The 20,570-nt window shown below is 36.9% G+C and overlaps 2 protein-coding genes across 2 annotated transcripts; both read left to right on the forward strand.

The window, feature by feature from the left end:
* The first annotated feature begins 4,594 nt into the window (after positions 1–4,594).
* Rhogef64c (Rho guanine nucleotide exchange factor at 64C) lies at positions 4,595–17,165 on the forward strand. Its single transcript, XM_076389830.1, has 14 exons — positions 4,595–4,766; positions 4,842–4,999; positions 7,145–7,541; positions 8,135–9,604; positions 10,772–12,675; positions 13,573–13,784; positions 14,443–14,707; positions 15,021–15,242; positions 15,337–15,486; positions 15,604–15,711; positions 15,810–15,962; positions 16,043–16,159; positions 16,267–16,368; positions 16,528–17,165. Exons 1-14 carry the CDS (start codon positions 4,595–4,597, stop codon positions 16,654–16,656), a joined length of 5,559 nt encoding a protein of 1,852 aa, XP_076245945.1. The 3' UTR covers positions 16,657–17,165.
* A 746-nt stretch (positions 17,166–17,911) lies between these two features.
* On the forward strand, positions 17,912–20,307 carry Rnf146 (Ring finger protein 146). The gene is made up of 4 exons (XM_076388823.1): positions 17,912–18,169; positions 18,476–18,727; positions 19,496–19,783; positions 19,874–20,307. The coding sequence occupies exons 1-4, from the start codon at positions 18,088–18,090 to the stop codon at positions 20,116–20,118; spliced, it is 867 nt and encodes a 288-aa protein (XP_076244938.1). The 5' UTR covers positions 17,912–18,087; the 3' UTR covers positions 20,119–20,307.
* Positions 20,308–20,570: the final 263 nt, after the last annotated feature.

Genomic DNA, 20,570 nt, shown 5'->3' on the forward strand with positions numbered 1-20,570 from the left:
TACTCTAAATATAGCAGTATGAGTGCAATGAAAAAGGACTGTAATCATTAGATCCTTCCAAGGAAGCGAACGGTAGATGACTGATTAGATCATCGAGGCTGTGGTTGTGCCTGACAGAAAATTGCAAAATTTCTTCGTCGTTTCCTTTCTGTTTCGCGTGTCTTCCGTTTTGTGGTCAGGAAGCTAACGAAACGCTAAACGGTTCAATCCTGCAAATTGAAAATTAAAAACTCATCGTCGATTTATCTCGCGGGGAAAAGGAAACAGATTGGTGTATACTCGGAAAAGAGCACGGTGGTTCTTGCGAAAAGGGAAAGAGAAGCATGGGTGGCGTGCAAGAAGAAGGGAAGGAATGAGGAGAAGTCACGCGAATAGGAGATGCCCATCTCTTGAGGTCATCTCGATACGAGGCTTGGCCACCAGGGGAAAGTGGACTTCTGCCTTTTATGTTATACGTGGTCGACTTTTCATTCTCCCCTCCCACGCGAATTTTCGATAGATTCGATTTTTTGGGACCACCTTGTGGCCAGGAGAACAGATCGAACATACTTTCATAGGTACCTACATTTAATAAATACATATCTCCACGCAGGTGTTTTCTCCTTTGCACTAGGTTGATGCATATAACTCTATTCGACATTGATAATATTAATAATTATCATTAATTAGGTGACATAAAGAGTTTAATTTTTTAATTTATTTTATGTAATTCTATTTCTTTAATACGAATGATGGACTAAGAATATTTTTAAGATTTTCTTTAAGTTTGGGTCTAATTTACTAACTTGATTAAATTTGTAGAGTATCAGAATTTGTATTATTGTGTAATAGCAGTATTTCATGGTCTTTAATGAAGTTATAAAAGTATTACGTAATTATAGGTACAAAAGTATTTAACGTCTAATGTATTTTTAGTTTAAAACCGTTAATCTGAGAATGTAGTGCAGTCGTAGCACGAACACATTGCTTGCAGAGGTCGAAAACCTTCGGCTAGCTTAAAAACCCCATGACTTCACCGTGCAATTAACGTTATCCGTCTGTGGCTAGATTCTATTCCAGTAATATCAACTTTGGTTCACTAATTGTGTAAAAAGCATTAAGCGTAATCTTAGTCGTGCCTGTGGTAATAATTTTCATTCGTCGGTTACCGCGGAAATTGCAAACGCTAGATCATCGAGGAATTAGCGTGTACACATTGAAATCGTTGAACGTTGCTGTAGGATAAAATAAAGTGCTTATCTTTCGCTGTACTGTTCAAAAACATTTTGTAACTACCTGATAGCAAATTGTATGTTAGGTATTTTTTTAAGGTAAATACTTACAATTATATATAATTAGTGTTTAGAACATAAGTTTAGTTAGTCTTGCTTCTCCTATTTCGCTTTTAGCACCACCAAGTGGAAGAATGATTTAATATAATTAGAAGCAATTTTTAGCTTTGTTTTATGCTCCCACTAACATATTGCTTATAAATAAAATGCTTATCTTACCATATCTTGATCATACGATACCTAAAACATGAATTCTGAGTAGAAAATTGTATCACTTCATCTCCACGCGTGGTCTGTCCATGACAGACATTTTCTACTTCAAATGAAATATGGAATGATCGAACCTTCGATATACACAGTCCTTAAATTTTTTTTTACTGAATGATTTAATTACATATTTTAATGCTAATGTTCTCCAAATATGTTAATCATCCCTCAAGCTATTTCACTATTTCTAGAAGTTAATTAAAAGAGATCTAAATCTAGGTGCCATTTTTCGAATCGTATTCATAAAACTACAAATTTATATAAGTAGACTGAATCCAGTATTAACTTATTTCTCACATCTTATAATATTTTCATCTCACCGCCAACGTCCTTGCTTTCATCGCCTTCCTTTCAAGTATCCACCAAGTCGACACATAACATATGACAGCAACGAGGTATTACATGGACAGGGTGCAAAAGAAGCGTGGCAAACAGGTCGAATCCACGTCGATTAGAGACGCAGATTTCACCAACTGGGAAAAATCGCTCGAAATGTCACTGGATCGAAACCTGTACGTCTCGTCTGAAATTTTGTCGGCCACGCCCGTTCACCCGTTGCACCTGCGGACGACATACAATCTCGGTGCGATTCTACGAGCATGCACGCCGCGATTGGCCTCTCTGCACAGTCTTACGTAGCGTCGATCGTGCCCCAATGTTAGTTTTCTCGTTGTTGCTTTTTTTTTTCTTTTTTCGAGCCGACCCGAGCCACGGAGCGTATAGGCCGCTCCTCTTACGTGAGGTTCTGGAACGAGGCTTTTACGAAAGTCCAGCACCGACGAGAAAGTAAAGCGTGTATCGAGCGGCAGCCTGCCCTCCGGCCACCAATCTGCTCCATTTTCCGACCTCGTGCCGCGTTGCGATGTCATAGCGACTGGCCGTCCGTATCCGCCTCTGAAATGCAAATAACCTCCTTTTTCCACACCGACACCCTCCCTTGGAGTCGACGTGGACACGGCAGGGAAAGGAAATCGACCATTTCCTTCGCCATCCTTTGATCGATCTGTAAATCATTCCCTTTTGTAGAAAAAGACTGCAGAGCGTAGAGGAAGCGATCTGCTGTAATCGTTTCTTAAAGAGGCACTCTACCTTGGAGGTCTAAAAAAGTAGATAAATTTTAGTCTTGTTTTTTAAACTAGAGAATTTATAAAATGTCAAATTTTTTTAGTCACAATTTAGTCATGGTTTAGTCGTAATTAGTCACAGAATATTGAATCAGTAAGTTGAAGAATAGTAGGAGTTCAAACATCATGTTTTGAGATATTTGGTCCCAATTTGTGGTTCTGTGCATTGTACATATTTGGACCTTAGAGCCAGGGTACCATCTACAGGGTGATCAGTTTAACTGGAAACCCTTTAATGGGTCTTGGCAGCACTTACAATGCTAACTGCATTTAGAATAAACGCTGCCAATGTTCGATGGGATTCCAGATAGACTGATCACCCTGTATATGAAGTCCACTTGTATTTTTGTGTGATTTAATACACTTTGGCTCCGAGGTCTAAGTAGATATATGTAGTTTTAAGATTACTTGAAATTTGCTAATTGTGGAATTGTGGATAATATGTGGAGCCTTATCGTTGGAAATATTAGTGGGTGATTGTTCTTAAAGCGGAGGGGATATAGAATGTACTCGATTAATTTCATCGAAGAGAAAATGTGAAATGTTTTTCGCCAACTTCATGGGTTAATTTCATGAAAGCGAGAGCCATGAAACTTTTTTCTCAACCGCGTCTCCTTTAATTTTATAGAAATGCAATTATACTCGAGTGCAATTTTCGGGTTTTTTCTTGAGAGGTTTCACGAACATGCGTGTTTTTATACTAAGAGGCCTGTAATATAGAAAGTATCAATGCTTTATACATTGTATACAAGATACATATAGTATATTATATTGGAGAATACTGAGAGACTTTCCAGCTGCTTAACAGTCACGAAAAAACTTATGATGAATATAAAAAATTAAAAAATAATTCAATTTTAATAATCTCAACATAATTTTTTTCTTGTAATCTGTAGGTAGCATGTTTAATTTTGAAAAAAGTACCATTTTTCGTCAGTTCTATTCTCATTTATTATTTTATCTTATCAACTGTTTTTAAATGTTCTACATTTCGTAACTATTGAAACCCAGAAATTTATTAGGTACCAAGAAAATGATAATTTTATTTCAAGATTAATATTCGTTTCGTAACATTTGTCAATGTGTCAAGCAATTGTAAAACGTTTCTTTGAATATAAGAGAAATACGTTACCACGACATGCGAGTCTTGTTTAAAAGACAGGTGTAGGTTCCCGTTCTGAAGAACTGAAAGACAAATTACGCACAGCTGTGGCTATCAAGAGGGTCGAATATGCTACGACGTTCTTACTCAAAAATGAAAATATTTATTCCCTTTTCATTGGTTTAATCGACTAATTAATCGACTTAAGTCGTGCATCAAGGTATCGTTCTATTGTTCAAAAATATATTTGCTAATCGAGTTACCTAACAACGAGTTTAATCCTTTCACTACAGACCATGACCATTTACGAAGAATATAAGTACCTGTAAGAAGTATAAGAATAAGAAAATTAACATGCATTCATGTTTATTATTTTTTATACTTAACATTTTTGTTACTTCTACTACAATTAGTCAATGTAAAATTTTTAAAGAGGATACACTAAAAAATTCCCATTTAAAATGCATTATAAATTAAGAATATTCGATAAAAGCCAAGAAGTAAACGAATGAAGCAGAAGCACAAGCAGGAATTAGTGTAATGAAAATAATAGCAAAACGCAGCAAAAATTTACAGCTAATTAACAGTCGCAATACGTATGCCTGTTAAATGCTAACTTATGATCATTAGGATAATTTAGTTATCGTAGTTCAAGATTTCAAAGTTGTACGAATGCATCTATTCATTGTCTGTAATTGTTGAAGGGAACAGGGCGTACACGTAATTTCATATGGTTTTCTTAAAGACCACAGATCTTCATCTTACCTTCCAGCACGCACGCCTCGCACACGCAAGTCCCACCTTAATGTTTTTTTTTTTTTCCAGAAACAATGGTCGAGTCTATTGCTTCGTGGGTTTCCTGGTTACAATTAAGCTTTCGCTTTCCAACTAACTCTCATGCTAATTACACTTGCTGCGCCTTCGCACGCGGTTTAGATACAACTTTGACCCGTTACTCGAAATTGTCGTGCTTGACAGCTTTTCTCTTGAGTACCTTCAGGGGTACAAAAGACTCTATTTTAATCCTTGGGAAGAACTTAGTTTGTTAATGTTGTAGAGCTTCCTGTATTTAACTAGATGTGATTAAGACATTTTATTTTACTAGATTATGGGTTAGATCCAGAGGTAGTTCTAGAACTAGATCAAGAGTTTGTGTTAGAGCTAGTCCTAGGGCTAGACCAAGAGTTAGTTCTGTAAGGGCTAAACCAAGGGGTAGTTCTAGAGGTAGTTCTAAGGTTAGAAGGACTAATGCAAAGGCTGAATCAAGAACTAGTTCAAGAATTAAACCTAGACCTATTATTAATATTAGGAACACAACAGATTAGAACGTCGCATCTATCGATGGATTTTACTACTTATTTAGTAGCCAGATGCGACGACTGATCCAGCATTGAAGTCTCCGAGTCATAGTTGGAAAATCTTACATTGAGATCACTGTGATTACAACTGAGGGTATTCTTACGTCAAAAATGAAATTCTTGTCAAGCGCACTTATTGATAAATGCTTCCCACGTTGCGATTAAATTTCCCGATATTTTTGAGAGGTGATCTCTTAATCACCAGAACCAGGCGAACCAGAAGAACCAGACGAACGCCAGATTTAAAATATTTTTCAGTTCTCTGGCAGTTGAATTTTTTAGAGTTTCCTAAAAATAGACTTTTTATGGTTGGATAGAGGGTCGAAATCGTCTTTTTGTGCGCAAGAAGAAACGTTCGTCTGGCTTTCGGGTATCTTTGTCCTCTTGCGGTTTCTCTTCTCTTTCGAAACTCACGAGCGGGCTAAAACGAGCCAGTCCTCCAGATCACGGCAGTTTCACCAAGGGAAAACAAATTTAAAATGCGATCTCGAACGATTCCTACCGTCATTTACTTTCGCTGAAACCTGTTGTTCCTTCGTTTTCTTTTTTCCTCTTGCATTTCCTTTTTTCTCTTCCCTTTCCACCTTCGCGTCCGCCATCAAGATTGAAAAAGGAACAAACAAGCTTTCAATGGTGAACTCTGTCGAGAGCGTGTTCCGCAATTCACGACACAACACGCCCATCGTGTTCAAAAATAATTTATTGTAATTAGTACCGCTGCTGACAGTTCTATTAATTCGCTCCATTTAATTGCAATTGTGGACTGATCTGAATGAATTGGCAGTCTGTTTTAATGAAATTAGAGAGGTAGTAGAGGAATTTATGCAAATATTTTGAGTTCGTGAATTTTATAAAATTTCTTCAATGTTTAATTATTTCCTATAATTCTTCCGTGGAAATTTTATATAATAATTTATATAATAATAATAATCAAGGAAATAATTTTTAATTTCGAGATGATAGGAAACTTTGTTTTTGCGTGCCTTATATGTTCTGCTGAAACCATTGAATTAATATTTGGAACAATAATGATACGACATGTATTTAATTAAGCATTCCGTTCACCAAAAGAGGATATCCTGTTGAAATCGAAAGCTTCGAACGACAATAATAATAACAGCGGCAATTATTCGCGACAAGAACTTGCATCGAATTTTAATGAGGTTTCCAAATAAGTAGATACGGATCACAGGAATCATACAGGCCAGACAAGTGTCTAATAAATTTATTTTTTCAAAATATAATTACTAATTCAAAGAATGTTAACTTTAATCCATAAATTTGCTCCATTTATTTTTATATTGCGAGCAATTTCATGTTAGAAAAATTAAAATGACAAATAAAATGGAAAACTAGAGCAAGAAAAAAGTCATCAAAGGATATGAATAAAAAGAGAAGTGCAACTAAAAATTGTTGCGGCTAAAAAGAAAAAGAGATGCTTTCTAATGTCACATGAGTTCAAAAGACGCGATAAAAATCTATTTTCACCTTCACGAACACTTTACTTTCTAACATTATTATAATTACTAGTGCACTGGTTCTCACACTCCTTTGAGAAATCCCTCCTTTTGTGGCTTTTGCAAACCTCTCTCCCAAGCCCTCTCCCCCACACAAATTTATACATTTTGAGATCCGTACTAATTTTTAATTTTCTACTTAAATTAACATTAACTTTTTCTTTTAAATTACAATTATGTTATTTACTATAATTTAATACATAAGTATAAATACACAATCAATTTTCTTGGAAACTAGAACAGTAATGAAATTTTAGTTTAAGAATTGTTGCGCTAAAGGCAAATTTAGATTTTCCACTTTGGACGATCATCGCGAATGATTCGTCCACAATGAAAACTGTGAACATTGTTTTCCTCTGCATTTCACCCAAAAAACCTAAATTCGCCCTTACACTTTTCACTGAGGATGGAGCATCCGCGATAATCACCCAAAGCGAAAAGTGTAAATTGACTTTAATGGATACTCGTAGCCTCGTAATTCATATGTTAATATTACTTGTTCCAGGGTTACGATACCCTGAGCAAAGGGAAAAAGTCGTGGAGCGTGAGACTGGGTCTGTCGCGGCAGAACCAGAACCCCGACGATCCTGGCAAAGGGTGGGGAACGATAAGCGGCAGTAGCGGGCTTTCGCGTCAAATGATCTACGGCGATCCATGGCTCTACGGCACGGTTCGATCGTCGAGGTCTGGCCACGAGCCACGAGGCTTCATGACACCGCCTCCCCCGCCGCCACCGGGAGCACCAGTGCTGGTTGTATGTTCCTGTCCAGAATTCCTCAATGGAACCACGCGGAAGCTCGGCAATTGCCGCAAGTGCGGTGGCCATCGGTTGGCTGGCATGTCCTTCGGAGGAACATGCCGACTTCCGCTGATCCCGACGAGGTCGAGACCCAGTCTGGCGGGTGAGACACTATCTTCGTTTTCATACTGGGTACAGGGTGATCAGTTTATGTGGAAACCCTCAGGGTGTTGGCAGCATTTATTTTAAATGCTGTCAGCAGTTTGAGTGCTGTCAATACCTATTAGAGGGTTTCCAGTTAAACTGATTACCCTGGGTTTCATTTTGCTGAGGAATGTGCTGAGGAATGCTTGCTCTTAATAATATGAAAATTTGAACATGTATTTCTGTGAAGTATGTACTTAAAATTGGCAAGTCTCTGTCGTCAAAGTATTAATCTTAGAATACGTGTACACTTGAGAGTAAAACTATCGCGAGTTGCTCTGGAGAGTACTCTCAGATGGTGTATTTATCATCAGACACTGCGTTTAGAATATCTGAGAGTAGCTGCAAGAGATGAATACACTATCTGAGAGTACTATCGAGAGCAACTAGCAATAGTGTTACTCTCAAGTGGACACGTACCCTTAGTCTACAATATTTCTTATCTGACGTTCTTTCCTTTTTGCATCCTTTCTGCAATTTAAAGGAACTGTAAGTAAAAAATAAGTATCTGCTAAAAATTGTCAAAAGTTTAACGCACCCAAAAATCCCTAGGAGTGCTAAGGTCCTCGATAGACGACCCCTACGACCAGATGCGTCGAAATCGCCTAGTGGAACCAAGGACCCGTGCCCGAAGCATCTCCCCTCACCGTCCACTATCCCAACGCGACTCCCGAAGCCAGAGCATGGCACGAAACACGAAAGAACGAAAAGGCTCGATCGAGAGCACAACCTCGAGGTCAGAGTGGTTCGACAAGGAGGCATCGACAAGCTACGATGACACAGGGCGGAAGCCACGACCCAATTTCCCTGGGACTACCGATGAGTGGCTCGACGAGACCCCAACGTTAGCAGATCCGCGGACCCAAGCGGTTCCAAAGCCTCCAGGCAGGCTGGTACGAGTACCAAAGAAGCCCAGAGGCCCCAGGAGCGACTGGTCAGACAATGGACTAACGAAAACAACAGATACGAGTCAGCCAAACAACCAGGACGATTGGAAGGAACGACCATCGAGCGCTGGGGATTTGAGGAAGAGCATCCTCGAGTGTGACGTGAACCCATATCTGTTATTAAAGAAGCAAAAGGACGAGGACGACCTCAGCGACGATCTCTCGGACAACGCCCTCGAGCAGGACGACGCCAGGCCCCTGTCCAGCCTGTTCGACCCCTCGAAAGTGAAATCGATCGAGAGGATACCAAACCGAAGCGCCGTGGCGGCGATCGGCGGTCAAAGGATCAGAGTGTTCAACGAGCCCCGTGAGATCTCAGACGACGAGGAGGTTCTGCCTGTGACGAGGATTCCCATACCAAAGGTTTCACCCAAACGACCGCCCAGGCGGCTGAAGGAAGCCAAGCAAACGCTGAAGAGCATCCTGAAGAGGGGGAAAGTGCTCGAGACTAGGAGGAAGAACGTTCTGTTCAATGTCGATAATGTTATATTCGCGCCTGAGAAACCTTCTGAGGCGACGAGGCTGTCCTGGAGCAGGATCGGGAGGATTGCTAACTGTGCTAGCGGCAGGGAAGAGAGGAATGAGTCAGAGGAAGAAGAAGAGGAAGAAGAGGAAGAGGAAGAGGAAGAAGAAGACGAAGAGGAGGAAGTGCCAGTGACCTCACACGAGCAGAGGGAGAAATATAATTTCATCACCATTCCGAATATTAGGGATCCTAAGATGGATAGAATTAAATTGAAGGAACCTAGGGTCTTGAGGGACACGAGTCAGAGTCCTGTGAATGCTGAGGGAGTTAAAGTGGATAGGTTTGTTCCTTCTGTGGATCGTGGTACTCCGAAAGTTAAAGAGAACAATGTTCTGAGGAAGAATGAAGAAACTCGACGAAGCTTTTCTAATCAAGTTGTACATTCGAGACGTGAAAGTACGAAGAAGGAGGAGGAAGAGAGGAAAAGAAAACAGGAGGATGATTTTGTTAAAGTCGAAGATGTTGAATCGCAGGAAAAGATAGAGGAATGTGAGGAACGTGTTTCTGGCGTTGCTGTTGATGAGAAGGATCTGATCTTGAAGTCTGAAGGTAAGGACTATAATTATTTTTAAGGTTGCTTATTTTTTTATTTATTTGTTGTGGTTCTATAAAATTCTATTTGCTGTGGACTGATATGATTAACAAAATGAAAAGTGAGAAATATGATTATAAATCGATGATCACGTATGCGTTTAAGTTAGATGCTTAAATCAGAGAGGAGCTGGGACTTTTCATATTTCACTCGTGAATCTCGCAATACAATAGATTTCTCTAGGAGATATCATGATTTAATCGTTAACATTAGAATGAAAATTTCCTACAAGTATGCATCGTTACACGTTTGTTAGTCATCATTTTCAATTATCCTTTCTTTTTTTAGCTTATGACTTTTGCAATCTTTTTTATAACAGCACTGAAACAAAAATAGAAGATATAAATTTTATTTCAATTCTTGGAATAAGTGCAAAATAAATATTTAATGACTATAAATAAAAATTAAAATACTCTTTTAAGTAATTACTTGTAAATCGTGATGTGTTAATACATTTTTAATTGCAATCTTATGAAATCATTTACTAAATATAAAAATAGTTGCTCTCAAAATTAATCCAGAAACTTTTAGATGAACATCTCTAAAATTTAAGTTCTGATTACCAGTTTTGATATTAATTAACAATGATAATTTCTTGAAAAGTTCGCTAGTCTTACATCTCGTAAATCATCAGATCGTCTGCAGAGTTCTCCTTTCTCTAAGTATTATGAGCGTGTAATTATGCTTTTAAGAGCTCTCACAAGTTTTCTCTTCTTTTCAAAGTTGTTCACAGCTTCCATGTGATTACACTTTGTACAATAGCTTATGTTTATAAAACGATAGATTTGACATTTTTCAGAATTTAGGGACTTTTTATTCTTGAGATAATTAAAATTAATTGCTTCTGGTGATCTGTGTCCTATATACATATAATTTTTTTTACAAAACCTTTTTAATTAAGCGAAATGAGGTAAAAGTAAAAAAACAAATGAAATACTATTTAGGATTCTGCAATTATCTTGGACAGGATAATAAAAAATATTTACTCAGCCTCATCGTTAAATTAACTATTTCTTTCGCCAACATTTAGCCAAGTATTCTAAAAATTTATCTGCACTTCAATATTCATTAAACATATCGTTCTCTAAAAAGATCTCTAAAATATACAATCAACAAATTTACAGAAAATTCGAAAAGATCATCTCTGTCGCGCAGCCAAAGCGAACGATCATACAATAGACCGGAAGTATCAGCTGGCGACGTGCTCTTCATGGACACAATGCGTCTAAGTCTGTGCAGAAAATTCAAAGAAGCACCATCCTTGTTAGATTCATGCCAGCAGTCCAACCGAGAATCTTCTCCTGAATCCAGAAAAGAAACAACGAAAGACGACCACTCGAACAAAGAAGTCAATTCAGTGAAGACAGAACTCCAACAAGATTCATCGAATCTTGGAAAAGAAATCGAAGAAATTGTGGAGGAAGCGACGGCAGCGATTAAGACAGAAAAACATGCAGAATCCCCAAAGAATTCTCGAAGCAGTTTCAACGGAAGCAGCGATCATTTCCGAGGAATGAGACCAACCAGCTGGTCCCCTCCACCTGGGAAGCAGAGACACCGACACAAGATCAACGATCTAGACGCAAAAGCAAAAAACATAGATCAGACCGAATCAGATAGAAGCAGCCCTGCCTTGAAGACCACCTGGAGCACCCTGAATTCTTATGGACCCTCAAAAGTCGAGATCGGATCGCCAACAACAGAAAACAACGTGTATAAAATTACGGTGAGTCCTCAGGCTTCCCCACTCGTCCATCGTCTACAAATAGGACCTAGTACCAAAGGATCGAGGAGAACCTCGATTCTCATCAATGGCGACACAGCACCCAGCACTGAAACAACTTCTGACAACAAAGTGACGATTAGCGTGGGAGGAGAGGATAGTGTCTATAATCCCACAGTAATTTCAGTGAACTCAGAAAATCCTCCTCGAATAAAGAGCTCTGCAGAAAATCGAACACTCGTGATCCTAGACAATTACAAATCGAACATTGTCGTAGAGTCTGGAAAAGAAGAAACAAAATCGAAGTCGCTTAAAACAGAATCTGAGGCCGAAGGAACTGAATCTTGCGAAAAGATTGGCGAAGTGTCCACTGGAGAGAAGACATTGAGTGCCTCAGAAGCAACGAGTGACCTGGAGAAGCAGGGCAAGTTGAATATCGAAAGCAAAGAGAAGAACACGAAATTCTATTTAGGGAATGATCGAGCAGATAGGGTTGAGAGGAAGGTTCAGAAGGAGGCAGAAAATTCGAAGCACTCTGGTCTATCGAAGGAGGCTTTAATCTCGAAGTTACTGGAGGACTCGTTGAGGAAGGCAAAGGAAAATGGTGAGATCGTTGACGAGGGAAGTGGGGAAGCCATTCTGAAGATCTTAAAGCAGAGTTTGTTGAAGAGTAAAGAGTACGAAAGCTCTGAGTCGACTCTGGAGGCGAACTACTCTAGATCGTCTAGCTTGAACTCGGATGGAGACTTCATCTCGACGAATCTTTTCCTCGAGGAAAATCCTTATGAGGTGATCAAGGAGCCGATCTACGAAGAAATTCCAGACGAACCTCCTCCTCTACCACTGAGCCCACCGCCAACAGAGGACTACCTAAAAGACAGAATCTACTTCGGTGAAATTGACTACTATAGGAAGGCAAGCACCGAGCAGTTTCTTGACTCTTATTTGGCTGATAATGTTTTCAAGAAGCCAAACCCTGAGGATCTCACGGAGACTTATCTTTCTAAGAGTCCTGAGGACTTCTTCAAGAAAATGTCCACATCGCCAGAGGAAGAGAATATCTCGAGCAAGTTCGAGCTGCTTAACTTCCTGATGGACACGAAGGATAGAGCGATATCGATAGAGGAGGAGGACGACGATGAGGACGAGGACGAAGAGGACACGGAAGGCGATCTTGAGGCGCTGTATGAACAAAAGGAAACCAGTCTTGGGGACCTTAGCTCGAAGAGTTCGCAGATCTCCAATGTTTCTGATAGCAGTGAGGAATGCAATATTATATTGACCAGTTCTTCGGAAACCTCTAAGGTGAGTAGCTAGGAAGTTTCTGATAAGAGACTGAACACTAAGTGCATTGTATTTTTGCTAACCACTTCATGATTTCCTGGTAGCAATTATTTATTGCAGAAAAATTCGTTTATGGCGTATAAATAGCGTGGTATATAATACTGCTTTAATGTATGACCAACTCAACGACGTTGGCCGCATCGACATTCTCTCTCCCGTGTAAGAAAGAGATAGAGAGTATCGATGAGGCCAGGTTCGTCTGAGCTGAGTGTACAATAACGTTCGAGTTTTTAGCATTTTTTATTACAGACAGGCACAATAACCTATGACAACCAGGCTGAGGTTGCGGTGAAAGTGACCCTTCCATATTTGCTTTTTAATTATAATTTTATAGTTGTTATCTCCAACATTTCTCAGACGTAGAAAGTAATTTTTAAGATAAAGAAACGGTTTATGATTCATAAATAATATATATCTTTATCATTATTAAAATTGATGTTTCATTTCGAGAATTAAGATAGATTAATTTAGCTTAAACTTGTTGATTACCTATAAAAAGCCCTTTTTTATTTTCCTTTCAACTTCCCTAATCCACGCTAAGCAATTGCCACACTACATAAAATTTAAAGTAGGTACCTAAAAAAATAAAATAAAATTGCTAACATTGTTCCAGAGTACAAAACTTACAATTTTTAATAAACTAGGTTGCAAACACTTTAAATACTGTCATTAGAAACTTCAAAAAATACCCCAATATTAATATCAAATATTGAATTTTCTATTTATAATTTTTATGATCAAACACTGCACATATAATTGCAATAAAATTGCATCATAACATTGTTAGTACATGTATTAAATTGCAAATAAAAAATCCAAGAACCATGGTGAGAATAATAATGACGTTGGCATTTGTAGGCAAGGGCAGTTGATATAGAAAGAACTGATAGTGGAGTGGGATCGGAAAGCAGTCAAGCTAGCAGCACCAGAGGCGTGCCGCGACGTTGGAGAGCAGGAAATGTCTCTTCGGGACCAGGAAGTCTCCTCGGTGGAATCCCACAAGTGATTTCCGGTGATTCAAAACTTTGCGAGGATTGTGAGCAGCGTTTGGATCCTCTGATAACAGACAGGTGAATGATAATGTTTATGCATAACAAATTAGCATTTAATAAAAAAATAAGATGGCAAAATTTTAGAAAGAGTTAGTGACTATTAACAATGGACCACTTTTATTTTTCCATCAATAATTGTAAACATGACAAGGAATATTTATTTTAATTTTATCGTTTGAAAAAATCGTAATGTCGTCTCCAAAAATTATTTTATTTATTATACGATATATACAATAACAAAACAAAAATTATGCAGCTTTCGAATTTGTTAAGGTTTCATAAAGATGTCTCAAATTGTCAGAGACGCTTTAAGTTGTGAACTTTTACCAAGCATATGCAGCTGCAGTAATATCTCTGAAGACAAACCACGTAACAAGTCCTCAGTATCATCGAATTGCACTTTCTCCTACTATTGATTCTGTTTACCGCAACAAGCGAAAGTTTCGTTACCGAATATACACCACTGTCGAACGAATTGGTGTGCCAAAACCACTAAAGCTCTTTCGTATGCGTTCTGCAGGCCTGTACACGTGAATTTAAAAACAATTACGATATTAATTATCATAAAGAAATCTATTTTAATGTATGCATCGTTTTGTAATTGTATAATTTTACATGTGAATAAATGAAGTAAGAGAAATTTAAATGCAACTATTTGTTTAATAATTTGTTTCAGTGGTGTGGTGTATGCACCTTTCGTCTGCAGAAAGTGCGCGAAAAAGAGGGTGGAGCGCAAAGAGATCATCACAGAGATCGTGGAGACTGAACAAAAGTATGGAAGAGATCTTCAAATTATTCTCGAAGAATTTCACAGACCTATGTTAAGGGCTGGCCTTCTCACGTCGGAACAACTTACAGCGATTTTCCTCAACGTGGCAGAACTCCTCGAACATAATCTCGTACTCGCGGAGAAATTAAAGGATGCTGTGGAGATTGCTCAGGTGGCTTCTTACCCCTTTTTCCTAGTCACACAGTTACTTTAAATCAATTATTTTTACTAAAATATTATTAACTTTTCTTATTGTATAATCTTCAATTCGAAAGCAACACGTTGTACAGATTGATACAGAAATAGGTGGTCCTACTTTGGTACTATATTCTAGTCTTCCTAAGTAGAGACCTTTGTGAGTGAACCAGAGGCATAAAAGTATAATAGACACTTATTTTGATTATTATATTTTTGCCCCCAATTCACCCTTAAAACTATGCCCCTATATTTTGCAAACTCTTATGTAAGGGTTGAATGATCAATAGGAATCAGGGGACGAGGATCTTCTAACGGTGGACGTAGGAAAGATCTTTCTAGAGTCAGAGCGGATGCTGCACGCGTTTGAAAGTTACTGTACCCGCCAGGGAAGCGCAAGTTTACTCCTGCAGAACTTGGAGAAAGAGAAAGAGTTACTGCGAATATTTTTAAAAGTTTCGCAAATGGAAAATACAGTCTTACGTAGAATGAACTTAAATTCCTTCCTCATGGTAAGTTGCTCTGCATAATACTTGTTTAAACCATTCATGACTCTTTCTTTGAACGTAATAATATATAAATGTATATTCAATATTTCTCTCTTAGGTTCCCGTCCAGAGAGTGACAAAATATCCTCTCTTATTAGCTCGATTGCTAAAAGCTACACCGTCCGTACGACCAGACATTCAAGAAGCAAAAGAAAGACTGAAACAGGCGCAGGCAAACATCGAATTGCACTTGGAACATATGAACGCTGTAAATATTTCATTTGCATTTATAATGAACGTCACTATAAAGAACAATTTTTTAATATTTAAGTGTTACTACGCGTGTAAACCTGATTCCTTGCATAATTAAATAATACTACAATAGGAAGCGAAAGATGTGACCTCGACGAAACTTTGGAGAAGAATTTCCATTATTCAGAACGGCAGGCGGCCCATAGGTGAACAAGATATGGTGAATATAAAATTGAGAAAGGTTTGTTGGCAGAAATTATAAACTACAATACGTACTAGCTTAAAATGTAAAAACTTTTTGAATGTGAATGCGTCCTAACAATGATCCTGTGGTAACAGATGGCCGTGGAGGTATTAGAATGGGCTCACGAAGAAGCTAAATTCATTCTGGAAGGGCGACTTTTAGTTGCTCAGCCAACCGATAACAATTGGAGACGCGGACGGACTGTTAAGCTGGCTCCTGTCACGGCTATGTTGGTTACTAATGGCAAGGTAAATTGTAATTTTCAGTTATTCACAATGCAATAACATTCTGAATTTATAATTAACGCAGTATATTATATATTTTTCAGCCAAACGCAGAGGATATTGAATTCAACGATGATTCCCTGTTTCCAAGACACATAGGTATCAAGGAGGCTACCCTTTTGTTGGTAAAAGAGAAACTTGGACGTTATTCTTTACTGCGTGTAAGTGTATGGTAAAATTACGAAAAAATCTTTAGTTCAATGGTACAGTACGTATACTTAGTTTTAATTTAAATATATACTGTGATACGAAGTTATATTTGTTTTAGGAACCATTGTATCTAGATAAGTGTATAGTATGCTGTGAAACAGACCTTGAGGACTATTTTGAAGTCCAAGAATTATCGTCTAAGGAGACTTTTATATTTAAGGTACATGTTCGCTATATTAGAATATAATTTTCTAAGTACAATAGTATTTAGAATATTTTAAGATACGTGTGTAAGTTTCCTCAACGCTACAGGTCATTTGGTATATTTGATATACCACTGATCTATGAAGAATCCCTTGATTTTTATTTTTTATTATAGGCCGAAGATGGAGCCAGAACGAAAAGGTGGTGTAGGACGTTGCAGGCCCATGCACAATCTCTGGGTGCATGGCGTAAACGTCGTGGAGCATTGCCAAACATCATGATATGCGGTGTTGCGAGAAATTAATAAGAAAATTGCACGATATGTTAAAAAAAAAAAGATAGAATCTATGTTTACAGTCATTATTTAAAGGTGATTATGATTCCTAAATGCGCAAATGATTTTGCACGCACAAGTGCGCTGGATCAAACAAGCGTATGATCTCCAGATGAATTAGTAATGATTTATCGTGGAGAAAGTGTTGGACCAAAGGATTTCTTCTGCTCATTGACGTGTGAATGAGTAATACGAAAGTCTAGTTCTCGCCGTACGCAGACTATTTTGCGTTCGGTTGTAGTACGTTGCAGAAACTTCAAGTTTCCTACGTTGTTATAGTTCTAACAAGCTGCATAGCGTTTACTGCATTAAAACTGTTTTCTCTTTTTCTTCTGATCTAATAATCGCATACGTATACAGGATAAATAACTGCCCATGACTAGGATTATCCAATTATAATTGCATCTGAACCGAAAGAACAGAGAGTAACTGTGATACTGACCGGTGTATTGGGTACTTTCTTCATAAAATATTAAATACTGCAGACATTTTAATTTTGCGAGAACGTAAATAATAATGTATATAGTATTAAACAAACAAGGTAATAGGGTTGGCACAGTTTGTACCTACGATTTATGAAAGCCAAGAAACTGCCAAATGTTTCACAAAACCAGGGCTTAATTATAATTCATAAATTAATTACTCTATTATATTATATAATTATTCTTTGAATAATAATTAACAGTATTTTATCGCGCCTAACACACAAAGTAGAAATTGTACATTGTACTATAATTTTATTTAAAATCTAAGCCATATGTTTGTATATAGATGTATATTTATATTGAAATCAATTTTAGTAACATGATTGTGTTAAATTCATCATTCAATAAAAATCAAATATATCTGTATTTGTGCTGCATGATGCAGCGTAAACCACCTTTCTGTTTTCTTCACTGTGTAATATGAATATGAATATAAATATGAAAATGAAAGTGATTCGCAGAGTACTTTATCCAAAAAAGTCAGTTCTGAATCCTATAACGAGTATTCAAATTTCCAATCTTCAATTTGACTTTTAGGGGTACGCACCCCTATTTTTATTTTCTTATATAAAAAACGAAGTACTTCCTGGTACATGTGTAGGTGTATACAATTTTTGACCGTCTCTGTATCTAATCTCTTGTGAACAACCCTATAAAATTGACCCACATATTTGAAAGCACCCTGTATAGGATGTATATATCATACTTTGCTACGAAGTAGGCTATAAACTCAAGGGGTTCTCATGCACTAATTCTCTATTCTTAGAACTCAGAACCCCTGGCGTCTCGTAAACAACGAAGATGGCTTACGGTCGACATTGTTTTATATTGGAGTTCCACTGACATGACGAACGTTATCCTTTCCAAACAAAACTTCTAAGTTTGCTCAATGAAGAATTAAGTTCTACTTAGAATTATGGCTCAAGCGAAAGTGAATCCACAAGAGAAAAGTAGTAGCACGCTTAAGGACAAGGAGAAGGAGGCGGACGAAAAAGAAGGTGCATATTTCAGTAAATTTAAGGATGAAATTTATTATTAATTGCAATTCTGTAAAATTCTATTATCTTTACAAGTACATACAAATAAATATTTATTACTATTTATCGTTAATAATCTCTTTTTTGAACAATTTCACGTAAGTAATTTCTAATGTAATTATGAACTTCACAATAAATGACGCATATTTATTTACATTCGTCTGATCTCCTATTGTAATTTTTATAAAGTATAATCCAAATTTATTACATGGCAAGAAATAATAAAATCAATAAGAATGACACAATGTTACATTATTTATTTTATAGGTTCAACAGTGGTACCAGAATGTGCAGTTTGTCTTCAGCCATGCATATATCCTGCAAAATTGCCTTGCAATCATGTTTATTGTTACCTATGCGTCAAAGGTGTTGCAAATCAAAGCAAAAGATGTCCTATGTGTCGTCAGGAAATTCCTCCTGATTTTCTTGATAGACCACAATTGGTTGAGATAGACGAAGTACAAAAAGAATCAGAACATTCTGAGGAAGAATATCAGTGGTTTTATGAAGGCAGAAATGGTAAAGTATTTTTCCTAATGTAATTGTATAGAGTATAAAAATGGTGTTTGAGACCACACAAAGTGCTTTGCATAAAATATTTTCTATATATATAGCAAAAATTATTTGAAAGTTTTTTAATGTATCATGAATACATTAGATAACTTCATTATTAAAAAGTTGTGACAGGATATAGATAAGTTTATATCCTACTCCTTCATAGGTTGGTGGAAATATGATTCAAGAACCAGTGAAGATCTGGAAACTGTTTACAAACTTGGTAGCCCACAATGTGAAATTTTAGTTTGTGGCACACTTTACATAATTGACTTTCAAAATAAGTGTCAGTATAGAAAATATCAACCACATCGCAAACGTAACATCAAGCGTGATAAAACAGATGCACCGTGCAAAGGTGTTTCAGGAATAAAATAACTTGGAATCATATATTCTATTAATCTTTCAACATAATTGGCTTACAAAATTTCTAACTACATTTATAATTCATGAAAGCTTCTAAAACTATGTATAATCTTATACAGTATCCAATATAAATTCCCATGTAAGATATTGTATGACAAAATTATATGCATCTCTATTACTTTGCTGTAAGAATTATTTTTAATTATTTAAGATGCAGTCTTAATGTATTTTTGTAATAAAACTTCACTGCAGAATGTAAGTTTTCTTTGTAAATTCCCTTACTGAAATGTCTTCATATTTCGTTATTATGTGTATCATGTGTCATGAAAAACATAACTTGCATGAATTTGGATTAACTTGTTACAGGTTGGTGGCAATATGATCAACGTACAAGTCATGAGCTAGAAACTGCATATAAACAAGGCAAACGGAATTGTGAATTATTAATCGCAGGATTTCTTTATATCGCTGATTTTGGTTCTATGCTTCAGTTACGCAGAAATGATCCTTCTAGACGTAGAAGAATTAAACGTGATTTGCACAATGTTCCCAAAAAAGGAGTTGCAGGTCTAAGATTAAATAATCAGGATGAGGAAATTATTAGAGAAATAAGGGGTGCAGAGAGACCAGCTAGTCCTGCCAGTGATAATATGGGTACAATGCTCAATCAAAACATTTGGGAGAGCTTCTGTATACATACAGAATATTAATAATGTTTTGAAATATGTCATTTAATGTTAATAGGTACAGGAGATGGTACAAATACCCCAGTACCACCAAGCAATACACCACAAACACCAGCAGGTGGTACAGCAAGTGGTGATGCTACACCTCTCAATGATAGAATGGAACAAAGATCCGATTCTTTACATCAGGTATTAGAACAAATGCGTTCCTTAGTCCTAAGAGAACATTTATATTCAAATACAGATAATGAATTAGAAGAAGCTGAAGAAACTGAATCGCTTTCCTCTTATCTTACATTGTAATAATTCCAAACACTTAATAATTCCTATTCAACAGATGAAGATCGATTTTAAGAGCATAAATTTTACTGAAATAAATGTGGCACTCTATTGAAAAAAAATATAGTAAGCGTATATATATTTAACGATAAAAAAATATTGATAAATGTGATGTAATTGTTATATAAACTGTATAGTGTACTGCAACGCTTATTAAAAATAAGATAAGTGTAATTAAATCTTTTATGGCTAAATGCGAATTAGTTTATGAAATTAAAAATTGCAATTAACATATTTGTATCTTCATATTTTTACCATGTCCTTAGAAAACATTTTACATGGAAAAAATATCATTCCAAGCATCTACATTGTCGTGTAATAATTTTGATTATAATCTGTGTAATATTAATAGTTATTGTTGTAAGTTACATTACAAAGCCTGTATTTGTAGACATTTCTGATAAACAAAAATATTA

The sequence above is a fragment of the Calliopsis andreniformis genome, chromosome 12 (genome assembly GCF_051401765.1).
Source record: "Calliopsis andreniformis isolate RMS-2024a chromosome 12, iyCalAndr_principal, whole genome shotgun sequence".
Lineage (NCBI taxonomy): Eukaryota > Metazoa > Arthropoda > Insecta > Hymenoptera > Andrenidae > Calliopsis > Calliopsis andreniformis.